Raw genomic sequence first — 17,409 nt, forward strand, 5'->3', positions numbered from 1 at the left:
CCTACAATGGACACCAGATCAGTTGCTGTGAAATTGTGACAAAATTTCTAGGTACTGGCTAACCTATTGTACTGTCTGCTCGTGCTGCCCGCAAATCCAATAATTCCCGGTATATCGGTGAAGAAAACACTTTACCTACGGCCAATATAGTGTGTGCCGATTACCATTGGAAGATCTACCATACTTAATATTTGCGATGAATTCCTTTGCTTTGTGCGGCGAGGCGCTTGCTGAAAAACAGGAAACCTTTGTTGGATAAATCGCGAATAGCTCCCCCACTTTGAGTCTGCACAGTTATTATTGTTTATGTGTACATTCAAAATATGTCAAAATCTAACAACTGAGAACACGTGAGGAAAACAACTTCTCCACTGGATTTTCCACCGCCTTCGCGGAGACATCGAGCTTAACAATGACAGTCATTAAATAGATGAATTCTGCGCCCAAAGCATGCAGTAAGTGTGCTGTAGCTAATTTCAACAAAACTGCAACCCTTTGGGGAATTTCAAAGTACCGGGTAAATACCTTAATGCGTCTAAAATTTTTGTGAAAGCTTCCTTGGTTGAAGCTATGTTTTCGGAAAAATTTTAGGCCTGTTCCTAAGGCTTGGCCCTTCATTGATGCAGCTGGGTCGGAAATTCGAGTGAGGCGCGCCTGGTTGTTGAACCACTGTGACCAACGGTGGAATTGGTTTCGGGGCGCTTATTATATCCTTGTGCTCGAGCCGCTAGAAGTCTGCCAACCAGATTAGTTTTCTTTGTTTTAACGTTTCAACGCGTTTCGCACTCACGAGTTACTCGGTTTGCGCGCTGATTGAGTTTCTATCGGTCGATTCTGGCGAGCGCCCGACGCGGCTGAGGTCCGAGGGTTTTGTTCCAATTTTCGACAAGCCGTAGGCAATTATATTGTGGCTGTGCAGCTCTCAAGTTTCCAATATTTTATCGCAGTCGTCCAGCAAATTGACCATACCACTGCTTCTGTCATCTGTTTGGGCAGCATATCTCGAAAGAAAAATCGGTGGCATTGGTTGCTGACACCTTTCGTTGTTTTTTACAATGGCGGTGGTAGAAGACTTCCCGGCTCTCACCAAGTCAGAGCCAATAAGCTTTGGGACATTGTGTCCGCGAAAAGCCAGAGCGGCCTCACCTTTCGCACTCGACGGTGACAGGAATCACCTTAGAAGTGATTCACTTCTCGCGTCAAATACAAAAAAGAAGAGGCTAAGAAAACAGCACAAAATACTTTCCGTCTCTCAAGACGATTGCCATCATGTTCACCCTGCCGACGAGTTGGTGCATGCATTTATCGCAGCAACAGATATAAGTAAGTCTTATTGTAAACGTGGATGTTCATTCCTCAATCATCTAAGCCGCAGTCTGCAGGTTCCGCAGGCTTGCGATCGGTGAACGAGCGCCCGATCGTGTCTTTAGTGTGCCGTATTTAAGAATTGCTTCCTCATTCTAGGACCCAGTAGACACTCCGTAATGGCGCGGAGTACATGTGGGACGAGTGACTTCTCGACTGTTCTCGGGGTCGTTCCCGTGGCGTTGCGTACATTAAAAAATTATCCTGCCGAGCTTGTTCCCAACGCCAGCATTTCCTCATGAGGGAAAGTAGTGTTAATTTCGTCCCACCTTTATGACTTATTTGGCGCAGCGCTAAGACTTGCTTTCAAACGCCCAAATTGTTTGGGACACCATCCGTAGATGACGGTTGATATGATAGTCGCAGAGTATTTATAACCTACACATGTAAAGGCGAATATTCGTAGTAGGGAAGCTTTACCGAAACCCTACTGTACTGTTTGTTAAAAAATGCCTGGTTACTGGCGGCAGGCTGTACAGTGCCAGTTGTCTGTAGTTCTACACAGGAGTTTCAGTTAGTCCTCCGGTCTTTGCCTGGGCAAAACAAATACAAATCAACGGCTCGTAAACTCAACTGCGATGCCGATTATGTCCAAGCTGTCTCAGAGGGTCATCCAACAGGCTGAACTTGGAAACAAGACAGATCCCACTGGGACTATAATATGGTATCGTGGGTTGAGCCAACCAAGAAACAAGCTCAAATGTGTGCAGTGGAGTGCTTCATAAGCGATTCCTCTAATTGCCTCCCGCAAACAAGTACTGTTTGTTGATTTAGTGCTATGACTGTGTAAAAAGTGGCTGGGCTGATTAAAAATCCATCCAACATCGACTTGTTACTGTTACCGAGTGAGTTGAGTGCGGGCCATCTGCAGTCACTGCAGCCTCTCGAACGTGTTGATGAATCTGTTGCTGGATATCGTTTGAATCACGATACGAGGTTTAGCGTGCTCGGTAGCATGAAGCCTAAGGTGTGAGAAATTCTCCTCCCGGAAAAGGAGCCTACGAGCTTCATCGCTTAGGATTCAGAATCAGCCGACGTCAACCTTCTGTTAGAGACCCTATAAATAGTTTCCGCCACTCCGGAAGCCATGCCTACGCACCAGAGGTTTTCGTGGGGCTGATGCTGATGACCGGAAATTTTTTGGCGAACGTAGTTACGTATGGGGACACTTTTGGATTGCCGGCTTAATAGGCAGTCTTTACCGGAGTCATAATTAACAACAATATAAGAAAAGAACACAGGTTTAGCTGCCGTAGAACTATGCCGGTTTGTTTGTGTAAACCTTTACAATGGAAAGAAAAGAGATGGATTAGGAAAGTCGCCCTACACACATTCAAGGTGCCTAAATTTTCAACGTGATCTGAGTAGGAACTGGCAGCGTAAATCCCACTGACGTCATTTCACCGCTATACTGTTCAGTGTTTTCTGCGAAGCACAAGGAGGGTCGCGCGGACCCCATCCTCGAAGGCACCAACAACATCATGCTAAATTCTGTCCAACTCAGGATTTGTGCTACTCACAGTTAAGCAAGGAAACCAACACTCCTCCCAGCAGGCGGCTATTCAGCATGCCTAACATATGTCCTAGTCATCTTGTTTCGCAATGCTGGATGTGTTATTTCAATACAGTGCTATCTGTTTCACCAAGCACTCGTTTCCTGGTCACCTCACTCCGAGTTCTCCATAGTTCCGAGGCACTGGCGATCGAAGACCTGAAAATGTTTCGTATCCTCCACCTGGACTGGCCAAATCTCGCAGCCTCACAATAGTACAGATCGCTCTGTGGTCTGATAGATGTATCCGTTAAGTCCCGCCAATGTGCTTTTTCAATGCCACAGGGGTAAAAATAATTATGTCCCTTGAGATTTGTGCGATGACTTCGTCTGTCACACGCACGTCAGAACTAATGCAATTTCCGTATTGTGTTCTACCACTCCCACTGTCTCTCCTTAAACTCCTAGAGGCATGTTCAAAAAATTTCACTTTGTGGGCGCGAAGCACATGCCGAAGGACTGTATGACCTCGATCAACTTTTCAAGTAATGCTTGCGCTTCCTTCACTTTTTCATAGATAACAGTTTATCTGTATATTACCAGTGGATCAGGGGCTCGCCTGGAGTGGTTCAAACATCGGAGTTTCATAGACCTTCCAACTGGTCTCATCACTTTATGATTGACGAAAGTAAACAAAACTGGACAGAGTGGACACCCTTTCCGGACATCATTGCCATACGCACTTGGATACAAATGCATGGTATTCATGATCTTATGTGCAGGCGTGCCAAGAAAACGAACCAGTCGACATAATCAAACGTAACATTTAAACCAGGGAACACCAAGGTTGTAGGGTGACCGCAAGCATACCGTCGCTCTAACACTTGACAGGGCGTGAAGATGTGATTTATACATCCCCTTCCAGACCAGAATCCTGCTTGTTGTTCTTGGGTTCGGCCTTCGTGCACCTTCTTAAGTTATCCAAACAGTAGTTACAATGGGAACCAAGCTGTCACGCATACTGCGAGCACCTTTTTTGAAAATCGGCACCACGGTCGATTCATCCCAATTGGCTGGGACGGTCTTTTTGCCTAGACAGGTGAATATGCTAGACAGACACCTCCATTTTTAAGCAGAGTGGGTAGGAGTTCGTCAGAGTCGGCTTTTAAGGGGATAAATGCATCCGCTCATTTCCGAAGCCGTCGGGGGTTCCAACTTCGCGGGTCATGAATACGGCCGATCAACTGCAAGTGGACAGTTGAATTATTGTTGAATGTGTCCAACCCGACGATTAAGGCGTTCTATTTTTGAGATAGGTTATCTGTTTTATCAGTGATTGTTCCGCTCACCAGGGGCCTCTTCAAGCCTGTTGCGGAATACCTGTATTGCATACTTAAATTCCCGAGTTTTCCCGCTTCCTCCGTGCCCCAGTTTTCTGGACTACCAAGCCTCTCGATTCGTCCAGGTACTGTTTTTCACCTAGTATCAACAGTTCATCGGATGCTGTAGTACTGTCGGCCAGAAGAAATAAGTGTCCGAGCCTCGAGCAATTTCAGAGTTTTGCTGGAGATCTAGGACCGTTCCACAGGCGAAGCGCATTGGACCTTGCAAGGTTGCGGATATCACTTTTCAGTAAAAGTGTATAGGCCAGAGGGGACTTCGGTAGTTGATTTCGGTAGGTTTGGTTTGTATCAGGATCCAAGGGCTTCCCAATGACTGGGTGGTTTTTTTTGTGCCTGGCACGCACATCCACGAGCAACAAGCGGTAACTGACCCACACAACCTGGAGTCAATGACGATGTGGTCCATCTGTTGCATGTGGAGAGCACCATTTGACCGAGCGGCTTCGATTTTTTCGGAAGTTAATACTGCACAGTAATAGACAGTCCAGCGGATGCCTGCATTATGCGCCGTTGTTCGTGCTGCTTGATTCCCATGCAAGAGGACTACCCAACTGAGCCTCAGCAACGGAATATCCACCTACTGGCGTACTTGTAGTTTCCGGGAACTACAACATCTGAGCTCTCAGTCGATGGTAACAAGGGGCTCAAAAGATGTCAAAACTATTGAAGAGCATCAGAGCTACGGTCTGTTGGGGCGTAAGCAGACACAATGAACAGGCAGTGATTATCGGCGCGTTTACTGGATACTGTCACAGAGGTGGCCATCGACGGACAACCACTCAACCAGAAGCCCTTCGGCTCGGTGGCTTGGAGCCAAGCTGTTTCAACACCAGCAGAATCAGTGGCAGCGGCTTCTGGGTCGCGAAAAGTGCATACTTGGAAGTGAAAAGAAGGCGATAAAGATTTCGACAACCGTACTTGTGTCTTAATAGATTACTGCTAAATCGTACTTGGTTCATGTGCAATCATAATTTAACTTGAGAGGACTGAACGGTACACTTCGTAGGCTATGTTAGAACCGTCTGTATGGCGGATCCCATTTCATCCAGCCTTGTCCTGAGTGGAAGCTACCGGGAAGCCACCGTTCAGTAGATTCCATAAGGTTGACAGCTCTCGTCTACCTGGATGGGGACGGTGGGATCGACTCAGAAATGTTAAATGACATTGATGCATGGCGCTCTCAAGCAGTCAGTGCACTCCTGTACCAAAGGTGTCACCTTTAGTACTTAGTCACCTTGTTTGTTGTTTCTTCGAATAAGTGAGTTGATTCGAGGGACCAACTAATTTTGCTGTTCTTCGCTCTCCCGTTTTCCGGTAGCCGAAACTGTAGCATCTGGAACCCGCCTACCCTTGGTACGTGGTTCATCGCCGACAAATCGAACTAACTCCGAACGTGAGAAGTGCGGTGGGATACGCCCTAAAGTATCTTTTAAGTACGAACTGCGGAGTTGGACATGTGAATTTTGTCGATTGGTACTTCAGGCTTTGCTTGTATCCACACTGAGATGAGTGCTCACTGGGGGCGGGATGACTCAGTGGTGCGAATTTACTGACCGGAAGGCCCGTGGTTCGAACCCGGCCTTTGCCTCTCGACTTCACGTGTCTAGGCTTGGGCAACCTGGCAGTATCCGAGTCTTCGTGCTTCCTTCGGGTGGCATGGCAGCTAGGCACCGAAGGGGTGCTACAGCTGAACGATTCGGAGTGCTCATTGTTGAATGACAGCGAGACACCGATACCAGCGGTATCGCTGCTTTGGTGTAGGCGCCTTCCTCAAATCCAGTAACCTGGGATAACACTAGTGATGTATGTCGTGATTTCCGAACTGTTTAGGAGAAGTCTATGCGCAGAGTGTATTGCCGGATTTTGTTACCTGGGGAGAAACCCCAACGGCCCTTCTTCACCCAAAATGTGCTCATAGAAATAATATCATTCTGTGACTATCAAAGTATCTTCCCACTGAGGCATTGTGACTCTGCTGCACCGCAAATTCACATTTTTTAAAGTATCTTCCTTGCTATGCAACTTTGAGAAAGTGTGACAAGCGTGACACTTAGGACATGAATGCATTCCGCCCTTCTCATTGTGCAGTGGTTCTGGATCACTGTTTCGATGCTTGTTTCTGCCCGGTTAGCTGCGAGAAACCACACTACAGGATATCGAGACTTCAACCGAGACGCAGTCTTATTGTCTGGGTAAACAGGGCCCAGATCAATGGACAGCGGCCGCGTATAGTATGGGAAGGAAACTAGTGTCCCGGAGGATGCAGCACTGAGAACAATATTCCAATGCAGCTGCCTAACACACCTTCCATTCGGTTGTGTTCCTTTGTGATGTCGTGTATATTGACAATTCGCTCGGATCTCCCTACGCAGTGTTTCTTCTGCCTCTACCGATATTGTTTTTTGATGGAATTAATATCTCCCGAAATAAGCCGAGTTATTGAGACTCTACTTTGATCTTGCATATTTGATTCTAACACAAGGTGTTGAGAATGGTCTACCTCGACTCGTAGAATAATTTAAGCGTGGCTTAATTCGGTTAGTATGAGAGTTCATTTCGATTTGTCTACTTATAATGAGGTCGCTTCTGTATTCCCATCCGACTTAATGAAGTTTAGCTTAAATTTATCAGTTGCATTCCCTGTTTTGATAGCGTTTGCGTCATAATGGTGGGATGGTTAATAAACACATTTGGGTTATCAGTAAAGTACATCTAAATCCGGTTATTCCAACCACGTATTCTACTATTATGGTGCTAGCATGCGACCCCCTAGAGCTCCAGACAGGTCATTGGTTAAAGTGCGAACTTGCTGACCAGAAGGTCCGTGGTTCGAACCCAACTGCGGTATCTCGACTACGTCTGTCTGGGCTTCGGCAACCTGGCAGTATCCCAGCCCTCGTGCTTCTTTAGGATAACATAGCAGCTAGGTACCGAAAGCTTCTTACAGCTGAGTCCTCATTTTTATTCTCTGAAGATTGCTTAGTATCCGTACAACTGTAAGCGTCCTCTGTTGAACTACTTTATTGTTTTGACACGGCAACGGTTGTAATGTCAGTGGAAAATTGAACGCGGTATATTCTTAAGAGTCCTTTATAGACAGTAGCTTGTGAAAGTTATCGCCGCCCAAAGTATAGAGGCTTCATGTGGTCCATCAGTTTAAGCTGCTGGTTTTAGTTGCAAACAGATGAACGGTCGTCGTCCTCATTGAGTCCGTTCACTTTCCTTGACGCCTATTCTGTTCACTAGTGTGAACGGAGGAAGTAACGGTCATCCGACTGCGTCGTTGGGTTTGCTGAAGGACCGAATACCAACGGCCAATTTTGTGCTGGTCAAGAATGTAGTTCTCTCCACTTCAATTTCAGCCTTAGCGTTCTGTCTTTTAAAGCCCCCTCGTCCTTTCAGGTAGTGTGCGCAAAATTTGTGTTGTCAGGTCGCCCCATCTGTTAAGTACGATCTTACTAATTTTCTTCAAAGTTTTTAACAAAGGTTTGCTTGATTGCAGCAACCACGGATTTTTACCAAATGGGTGGATGGTCTCGCGCAGTTTGCTCCATCACACTGCCGGTGTGCGAAGCTGCGGGCGTCCGTAGAAGTGCGATTGTGCGTCATGTGGTTGTTGAACTCGAGATATCTTAGTGGTTGAGGCGCGAACTTACCTGACCGGAGGGTTCGAACCCAGCCCCAGGATCTCGACCAATCCTGTCTGGGCTTGGAGAACCTGGCGTCAATATACGTGGACGTCCTTCGTGGCGTAAAGTGATATTTGTGGAAATTGAGATATCAATATATTTACTCATGAATATCTTTCCACACCACGAGTGACCAGAGTGACAAGCAAGAGCAGAGTGACGCACGCAATCGCGACTTTTAGCACCCTATTCAAAGTACTTAGCAGCGCAGAGTTTGAAGTGTGGACGCCTCCAATGCCGTTTTTAGCACATACCACTGAGGTCAAAGTGGGTGTGTCCTGTTATCAAATATCAATCAATCGTAGGGGGGCTAGATGGAGACTGGGGAGATATCCTATATTCTTTCGCGCACGTTATTCATTGTTTCAAATGGACTGGTGACCACCCTTCTGCGTAATTTTATGCCTCCGTGAAATGAAAAACAGTCTGGATGAATTACAGTTACCTTTTGCTTCGTAATCACTGGTACAGACCGACTAGGCTACCCAATGAGTTGGTTTATTAGGACTAGATTTCATCACTGCACTGAAGCACTACATCCCCAACGGCAGGAAAAACGTTCCTCCAGGTACAACAAGCAATCGTGAGCTGCAGCTTCTGCTACACGTTTATTCTACCACCAAGGCGTATGCTTTCATGTATGGACAAGCTTATCCCAAATGGAGAGGTGGTTTGAAGTCCAGAGTGCCTTAATTGGAAGTCTGATCTTCGTGCGATTGAAAATTCCGCGTTTCTCAATAGGTAGAAACTAAAAATAACTGACAGACTGAACCGTCCTAGCACTCCACTTTACAACGACAATCTCGTTTACAAGAAAAGTCGTGGAACTTTGCTACTAGTGGGGGTGGGGGTGGACACAGTGTGGTGTTCACGTGAGAAAAGTCATCACGTGCATAATTCTCCCTAATGTTTGCCTTTTTCGTCACCCCCAAGTAGGTTTTTAACTAGTACTACTCCTGTATACGTTTTATCAACGACACAGCGCTGGCAAAACTGCTGTTTTTCCAAATCGCACACACTCAATAGTAAAACCATAATCCTCTACTGAACAGCGGTGGATTCCGCGCAAGCCATGTATTCTGTCGGTCCGTAATCCGTAAGAACGACCGAAAGTGATCGATCTGGAATTTGATCTTTCTCTTATTCCTTTGCTGTGGTGCGACCGAAAATTTTGCGTAGTTGAACCTAATCAAAGTGTTGATACTGAATGCAAAATAAAGGACCAGTCCGTTGACATTCGTTTGGAAACCACGAGCCTTGTGTGTAAAGAAATGGTGTAGCTATAACACCCTCCCGATGCCTCTTCGAAAGAAGCACGAGGGCTGAGATACTGCCTAAGCCTGGACAGAGCAGTTGAGATGCCGAAGTTGGGTTCGAACCATGAACCTTCCGATCAGCAAGTCACTCTCCAACTGCTGAGCTATTTCGAGCTCTAGTCTTGTATGTGTGTGTACGGTTGTTCAGGTCATTGCATCGGACAAGGGCATCGCAAGTGCAGACAATGGTGGTTTACTGACTGCGCATAGGATGATATCATGTCCACCAAATAAGTACAGGCCCAGACTATGCTCACCTGATCAGACAATGAGTAAGTCAGTGAATAGACACTTAGTGTTTGGCAGAGATACGAGATACCGCTGCTAGCATTGTCGTGGAAGAAAGTTTTGGCCTGTACGGGATTTCAACCACTTCTCTCCTTACACCATTATACTTCAGGTACGTAATGAATGCGATGGCGACCGGAGTTAGCCCTAGTTGCGTGTACAGTTCACCGACCACTCTGTCGGAAGTGGGCCCAGAGCTAGTACGCCATAAACACCAGAAGTACCTGTGCTGTTCGATGTGCGATTTGGGTCGCCTGCAAGCGACCCATACATAATGGGTCTTCGTCAGTGGGGATGGCGGTTGTCAACGCGATCAAGTTTTTTGTTAAGGCTCAGCTAGATCATTTTCACTAGGTAAAAATGCCCGGTCACAGCTGGTCCTCCATCACCATTCGAAAGATGAAGCTCAATCATCGTTCGGCGTATTCCAGCACGTCTCTTGACTGAGAATTCTCAGAATGATGTTGGTGCAAATTCAACAAACATCGCGCAACTACTCATAAGTGACCAACCCCCAGCCATACCAAATGAGTGTTTCGGAGACCTGGGTGGTTGGACATTGGTAGTTTTCCAATGTATTGCTGAGGATTCTGATTCGTATTACATTGCGGCATAGCATTGTAAACCGTAGCATGGACGCCACACCTGTGGCATGAAGGGTGTGAACGTTGGGAGGGTAATTTCAGGTTTAGCGAGCCTCCTGATGTAGCTGGCTAACTTAGCGGGCTTGTGTACCACCCGTCCACAAGACACTGCTCCACAAGTGTGGTTGGTATGCGTTGTTGGAATGTGAAGCCGGTCGAAAATTCCACCAGTCGAGCAGGAAGGCTCGGACAGTGATTGCCCACTCTTTTATCATCAGTCATCCTGAAACAATCGTTCATATGTGTTTGATTTCTTACAAATGCCTACCCCACTTCATTCCTCTTTTAAATAAATGCTCTCTTTTCTCCTCCCCATCTATATAGCTTTGCGCAATGCACAAGATGCACAGTTCGGATCCGTTGCCTCTATTTGGTGAGTGGTTTTCTCATACTTGCTCTAGTAGTTTCGTCTGTTTCTCCTCCGTTTCTTGGCTTTTCGTGACTGTAACCAACCAGAGCGGGAGGGGGAGCAGCGCTCTCTTTCTCGCCGCCTACAGTTCAGCCCTTGCTCTCCCAGCTCCCACTTGCTAACCACCTGTTGTGCCTCATTCCGTGTGGTATTTCGTCTATAGCAACTGTTGTGTGTTTTATACAGATACAGATAAACAGTTTGTTTGTATATCCCCACATTTACGTCATCTGCGTGTATGTATGTATGCGCGCGTGTCACGAGATGGCACGACGAACAAGCTTAGTACACTGGCCAGTGGCCGAACACACTTGCAGTCTAATCAGTTTGGTCGTCAGTTAACTGGTTGGCTGGCTGGCTAGCTGGCTGGCTGACTGACTGACTTATTTCACTTGCTTTGCGTCCGACATTGGTGACACCGCGTCCGATTTTTTGGAAACTCAAATTCCGCTACTACTTTTCGTTCAGCAGCCACCGCCCGGCTGTGATGAGTTGTCTCACATTTGTGTCTGTCTGCCCCAACTGCTTGCCTTCCCAGTGAGGTGGATAGCTACGGGGAACCGGTATCGTCATTCTTCGCCCGATGCTGACTGTCCCCAAACTAATATTGGATGCTAGTGAATTTGGAAACGTTAGTTAGTGCTTGAAAGAAAACTCTAGTATACTTAGCGGAGTTTTTCGGGCACGTTTGAGTCAGAACGACTGAGGGACGAGTACACTCCTTGTTGGGAACGATACGGTAGCTGTTTCTGACAACAGGTATGGATGGATTCGTGCAAACGCAAGAAAATTGCCTTACCGAGCTCAATCTGAAGTATGCGTCCTTCTTTCAAGGTGTCCTCCTGTTCCTACCGCAGAAATGCATGAAATTGCAAAGAGGCTGTCAAAAATAATCTTATCTCACCTAGTTCTTCAGTGTGCCAGCCGTACTATCGTTGCATCAGTTCATCATACATTACTGATAGTTATTCTGGGGGGAGGGGGTTGCTCGTCATTACATTTTCTGCTCATCGTACGCTTTGTCTTTCACCTCACTCCGGTATGTGACATTGAACTGGAAAGCACATTCGCCTACCTGCGTAGTCACTGATATGCAGGCCGCACTTCACAATACATTGTCATGACCTGTTTGCTTGTAACAATGCGAACGCTTGCGAATCATTCTTTTGGATGCGATACAATACCGGATTTTTGGGTCATGTACTTTTGTCGTGTAGGTTGCGGTGCACGGAGTGCGCTAACCGCCGTGTGCATACTTCATTTTAGTTCAGAGCAGAATCGGGAGTACGGCTTTTAAAATCACCCACCCTCAGATGATTTCTTTGGTCATGACTTCTGAATGACATGAAATACCTTTCTCTCTGCGGTTGTTCTTTGGTCAGAATCGACCAAATCATTTTGATAGCAAGGCAGAAAAACGCCTACTGGTTTGGAACCAAGAAGCATTGTTCTCAATAGCTTTAAACACCTCTGGACGTGTTAGTTAGTCTCCCAGAAGCCAAACGGCTTACCTTTGAAAGATTTGCTCCGATACATACACTTTCGTTTGTCGTTCCTCACTTGTTCTCTCACCTCACTGTCAGGTTTTTCGTCTTTATCTGTGTTTAGAGGCTGTGTGCTGTGGACTGCTCTGGTGACGTGACTAACAATTTGAGGAACCCCTACCGTGGTACTGAACCATCTCGCTCCTCATATATTGTTTTTACTATAGCAGAATTTCTCACGCTTCGACACCTGAGGTCGGCCATTATTCTCCCGTTCGTTTTGTAAGATGCTCCCATGCCTTCGTTCTACATGGTGGTGCGATGTCTTGTCCTCGGTTCGTACTACGTTTTCCAACTCCAACTAATCAGAGCCGAATTCCCGGCGGAACCTGAATGAGTAGAAATCATCATTCTGTTTTTTACCTAAAACGACAAATACAGTAGGGCCCCTAAAGATACATTTCTCTGTCCTGCTAAGCGCCAGGCGTTCTCCACAGTCTGCTCACTCAGTTCATATCCTTTCGACATTTAGGCGTCAGCACAACCCAGCCCAACATTCAGTTCCCCGTGCCGATGATGAAGGCTTCGTAGACGGTATTTTGGAGCCAAGTTTTACAGCGTCGACACGTGATGACCTTGAGTACTCTGCAGACGTACCCCAATTAACTACTGGACTTGGTGACCATTGTCATACGTCACCGACAACAGCACTACGCACAAGCGATCCTCCTTGTAAACTGCCGACTCCTGTGAACCATTTCGGTTTGTCCAATGGTGTTCCGCGGTCACGACAAGGTTCGAGCTCTGAAAACAGTGTCGTATTTGGTAGCCCGGACTTGGTAAGTGGTGAAAATTCTCACACGGACACTGTATGTTTGTTGATCTCATGTTCACCCGAGCACAACAGTTGGATTGCAAACGTTTCGTCAAAGTAACATCGTCAGTGTGGGGTTGAGTGGGTAAATTCTTCTCCCCTTTTGTGGTTTCTAAACAGTGTTGGCTATCTATGGGGGAAAATGTTGGTAGCTCGGGTAGCGTAGATGGTCGTTGGCTTGTTCGCTGAGCTGGGCTATTTGATTGCAAACGTTTCATCATCAGTCCAGGTGACATCATCAGCAGTGGGTTAGTTGTTGTGCCTTGTGTTGGGTGGTTGGTTCGGGCGAACAGACCAACAACCAAGCAGCGCATCCGAGCCACCTACATTCCTCAATATTGCACTCAGGATGTGGATCCACGCCCGATCTAATAACCGTATCCACATTGGTTTAGTACGGTCGTGGTCCGTGGCTAGGTATGCATGTGTATCTCGTTTCATCTACAGTGAATGAACTTTCGCATTCATTGATTGTTTGCATTTGTGTTCGATCGTGCCCGCTTGACAGAAACACTTTGTACCATACTAGCGTGTGTGTATGCAAACGAAATGCCTCAGTGATTGTGTTGTGTCGCTTGAGGTCACAGTTTACAACGAATCCCTTCGCAATCGATGTGTGCGTGTGTGTGGCTACTTGCGTATGCAAGCGGAGTCCTTATTGCTCAGGTCTGTTCGTTCAGGCCATTGAATTTGCCTTTGTCGTGGTCTCGCCCTCCAGAGGCATCAGTTCCTTCGATAAGGCAAGAGATGGACGATAAACTCGGCAGGAACTTAGAAGGTTGTTTAAGAAACTTGTACTGAAGTCTTGCTTTCATATGTTCCTGGATTATCAGCTAACTTCCCAGTTGAAGATTGTGCCTTTTAGAGGTACGCAATAAGGAAACTGGAACCATAGATGTGAGTTAGTTGAGCGTTAGATGACCTACGGACGAAAACTCCGTCTTTCAGGAAGCTTTATCATGCCATCTTGCGATAGATTTCACCTGATCTCAATTGCACCAACAGTCATTCTGAAAAGACAAAAGAAGTGCTTCATGGCGATTACCAATTCATGGACACTTCATCGGGCTAGATACATTCGAAAGGAGACAGGACTCACGGTAATGCAGTTGAAATCTCAATCCATCCCCATACCAAATCGAAGTCGTCACTTGATTCAGTCTAACTCACGCTTGATCCGTACTTCAGAACACTGATCAATTCTTCTCTTTAGTAGCCTCTTGCCCGCCCCACTACACCCTTTTTGTTTGCAAGAGTACTTCCACTCTAGTTCACAGACGTCACTCTGAATCGGCGTATCTAATGGACATTTTTCTTCAGTCTGTATGCCTGTCTATCGTTCATTGAGCACGTATAATTTGCCCAGTTCCGGTCATGTTGAGGCGGTCAGTCTGGGTCTCATAAATTGTACTTACTCCACATTCCGGACGCAGGTAGTTACCCTTGAGGCTTTTCTCAGGTAAACCAACACACTACTGAAACTCAAAGAGATATTAGTTATTGAGATTCCCACAATCGCGTGTCCCCCCCCCCTCGTTCCCGACAACCGTTACTGTCGTGACAGCCGTGCAACAAACCAACTTAGTGTTTGGATGAGGTGGAATCTAAAGTTAACAAGCTTGTACTTTATTGTTTTCGATCACTCTGCACAATTTCCCGAGGGCCAGTAGACATCTCAGTTGTTTACTGTCCCGAAGAATCACCTGGTTTAGACCGTGTTTATTGAATTAAACGTTCCGTAACCTACAGAGTGTTCTCTGGCTTTCGAGTTCACTTGAACCTGGAAGAGAATGCTTGAAAATAAAGAGAATGTAGAAGGGAAAAAGCGTTCAGGGTCCGTTTATTAGCTGTGTAAGGCGGAGATCCGTAGACCGACCATTTCGGCTGCACTCCTCCCATGTGATTTTGCTAAAATGAGTTAAGCATTAAGCTTCCCGCCCACTTACTCTCTTATTCTGTTGCCTCAATTTAGCCCCGGCTATGGGATTCCTCGGGTCAAGAGACTGCTAAACATGTAACCAATCTGTCTGAAGAGATCGACCTTAAAGTATCAAACTCGACGAGGACTAATCCAAGCAGCGTCCGTAGTTCACGTAATTTACGTCTTGCAGTCTCTCAGGAACGTGCAGGTACCGGTGCTGTGGGGGATATAGATGAAGATGACCTAGAAGGAACTGACCTGCTGCATCTGATCAGCAATTCCTTGGATCGGTTCAACGAGATTGTGCATCCACATGAACTCAACGCTGGGTTTGGAGTGAACGATGATGGTGTGATGCTGTCCGCCGACTCTACTGATTTGTGCTCCAGTGGATACGGTTCTTTTGATCAACAGCCACAACAACTGCTGCCGCACTCGGAGAAGTTTTCACTTGGCGAAGGCAAAACTGCCGTGGAAGAGGCGGTAAGTTTCGTATATTCATTCTCACGTACGCAATGCGCCGTAGAACCTCACACAGAGTCAGTCACTGGTGAGGGGAGCCGAGTTCCTCATATGTGCGAGGCGTCGTTTCTCCCCAAAGGTTCTGTAACTGAGCCATAATCCACCTAAGAGAGACCGCTGCTTGGTCACAAGTCCACGCAGTGAGCAATTGAAGTTGCTTCCATCTTGCTGAACTTTGGTCATTGTCCGGGATCAGCGGTTTGCCCAGTAACTTTGGGGGCAGGACAAGTCTACGTCCATGAGGACTCCCGAAGGTGTCCCTATTTGATGAGGGATTCTACTGAAAGTTGGGACGGGTAACGGCTCTCCACTCATTCGGTTATTCCGTGATGTTTTAGGTTAGATTGAAGGCATTACTGACGCTTAACTGTGTGTAGTCTTAGGCGACGATCGTGTGTTGGGTAGATGAATGAATTTGTATCAAAGGAATGCGTCTATCCGCTCACACCTTTTTGGTTCGGAGTTGTGACCTTCGGCTCTGTGAGACCTATTTGACCAATAGGAGTATTCTCTTTGTTGTTCCGCTGGGGACTTTATCGTACGCACTCAGGTTGGTTCACGGGTTGACCCTGTTTATGGACGTCTTGTGTGTTTTACCATTGGTATTTGGTCGTGGTTAGTTAGAAGGACCGATAGTGTCATGCAAATGCGATGATTCCGTCTGGTTACCCATTCTGACTCCAAATTTCGCATGACTCACCACCACCGTTCGTCTCTCCTAGTCTTGTCCTAGTTCTGGCCATCGGGACCGCAGCAGTACACCACACACCACCTAGACCATCCGATTCTGCGTCAATCAACAAGCCCACTGGACAATTCATGCAGCAATCTGCTGCTAATAATACACCAACCCCCCCCCCCACCACCTCTATCTCCTTGTGCACACTAAATAGCAAAACCAGTTAGTTACTTAGGATGTGCTCGTTCGTTCGCTCACTCGTTCATTTATTCGTTCGACACCCTGTCGCTTGTCTGTGTATGTGCACGCTTATGGAAGCGAGAGCGAACAAAGCACTGCACTCCCACACACGTGGGTGAATAATTTCCGGTTTAAGCAACCCAGCTTCAGCCATCAAGTGCTTTTCCTTTGTTCGATCTTTGTCCCTCCGTGTGTGTGTGTGCGTAGCGCTACAGTGTTGGACATGCTGGGTATGTATGTCTTTGTTTGCATCCTCCTCTACCGTATCCTAGTCACTGCCCCACACGCGCATGACCTCAGCGCCTGGCCCAGTTCATCTGGGAGTGGTTGCATAGTCTAACAACACTGGACTGGCTCTGTTGTGCGCGAGGGACAGAGAAGTCTTTGTGTGTGCCGTGACCTGACGAGTTCGCGCGATCTCAACAGATGACGCTCCCGAGGAGGCTAGCAAGACTGTCCCGTGCGCACTGGGACAATGCACTGGCGAGTAAGCCCAACAAAGACCGTCATTGCTGTGCCTCTATAATTTTTTCAATCAATAATGGGGATGCTTCATACGGTTATTTGAGTTCGTCTAACTGAGCAAACCAAGAGGCTGCCATCTTCGAAGTTTTTGTCAGTGCAGTTTAGGGTGTTGGCCAGAGATGGCCCAAGTGGTTTGAGTGCGAATTTACTGACCAGAAGGTCCGTGGTTCAAACCCGACCTCTGTCTCTCGACTTCCCCTGTCCAGGCTTGGGCAACCTGGCAGTATTCCAGCCCTCGTGCAACTTTCGGGTGGCATGGCAGCTAGGCACCGAAAGGGTGCTACGGCTGAACGATTTTTTTTTGTTGGCCATTACTGAAACACCAAAGCTCCAAAGTTACAATAAGCAGACAGACGTGTTGGCCAGTGTTAGTTGTTAGAATCCTTTTCAAAGTGTAATCCGCATTAGGGTTGTATTGATCCATGTCGTTCCCTTTTACCTGATTCTTATTAACCTATGAAAATCCTGTCACTTCGAACCGTAGTCCTTGTTACACTCTTCCGAATAACGTTTGATGACTGCTAATAAATCCCCCTCGCTTACCGATGCCACCGAGCT

At 46.9% G+C, this 17,409-nt stretch overlaps 1 protein-coding gene across 1 annotated transcript in view; it reads left to right on the forward strand.

The window, feature by feature from the left end:
• Positions 1-807: 807 nt before the first annotated feature.
• T265_03657 (hypothetical protein) overlaps positions 808-17,409 on the forward strand; it is a gene marked incomplete at both ends in the record, with an annotated part of 28,488 nt that continues 11,886 nt past the window's right edge. The window contains 4 exons of the mRNA XM_009168199.1: positions 808-1,323; positions 10,522-10,570; positions 12,623-12,929; positions 14,937-15,368. Of these exons, the coding sequence (XP_009166463.1) occupies positions 1,056-1,323; positions 10,522-10,570; positions 12,623-12,929; positions 14,937-15,368 (1,056 nt within the window). The remainder of the gene's footprint in view (positions 1,324-10,521; positions 10,571-12,622; positions 12,930-14,936; positions 15,369-17,409) is intronic.

Source organism: Opisthorchis viverrini, assembly GCF_000715545.1.
Source record: "Opisthorchis viverrini unplaced genomic scaffold opera_v5_53, whole genome shotgun sequence".
Lineage (NCBI taxonomy): Eukaryota > Metazoa > Platyhelminthes > Trematoda > Opisthorchiida > Opisthorchiidae > Opisthorchis > Opisthorchis viverrini.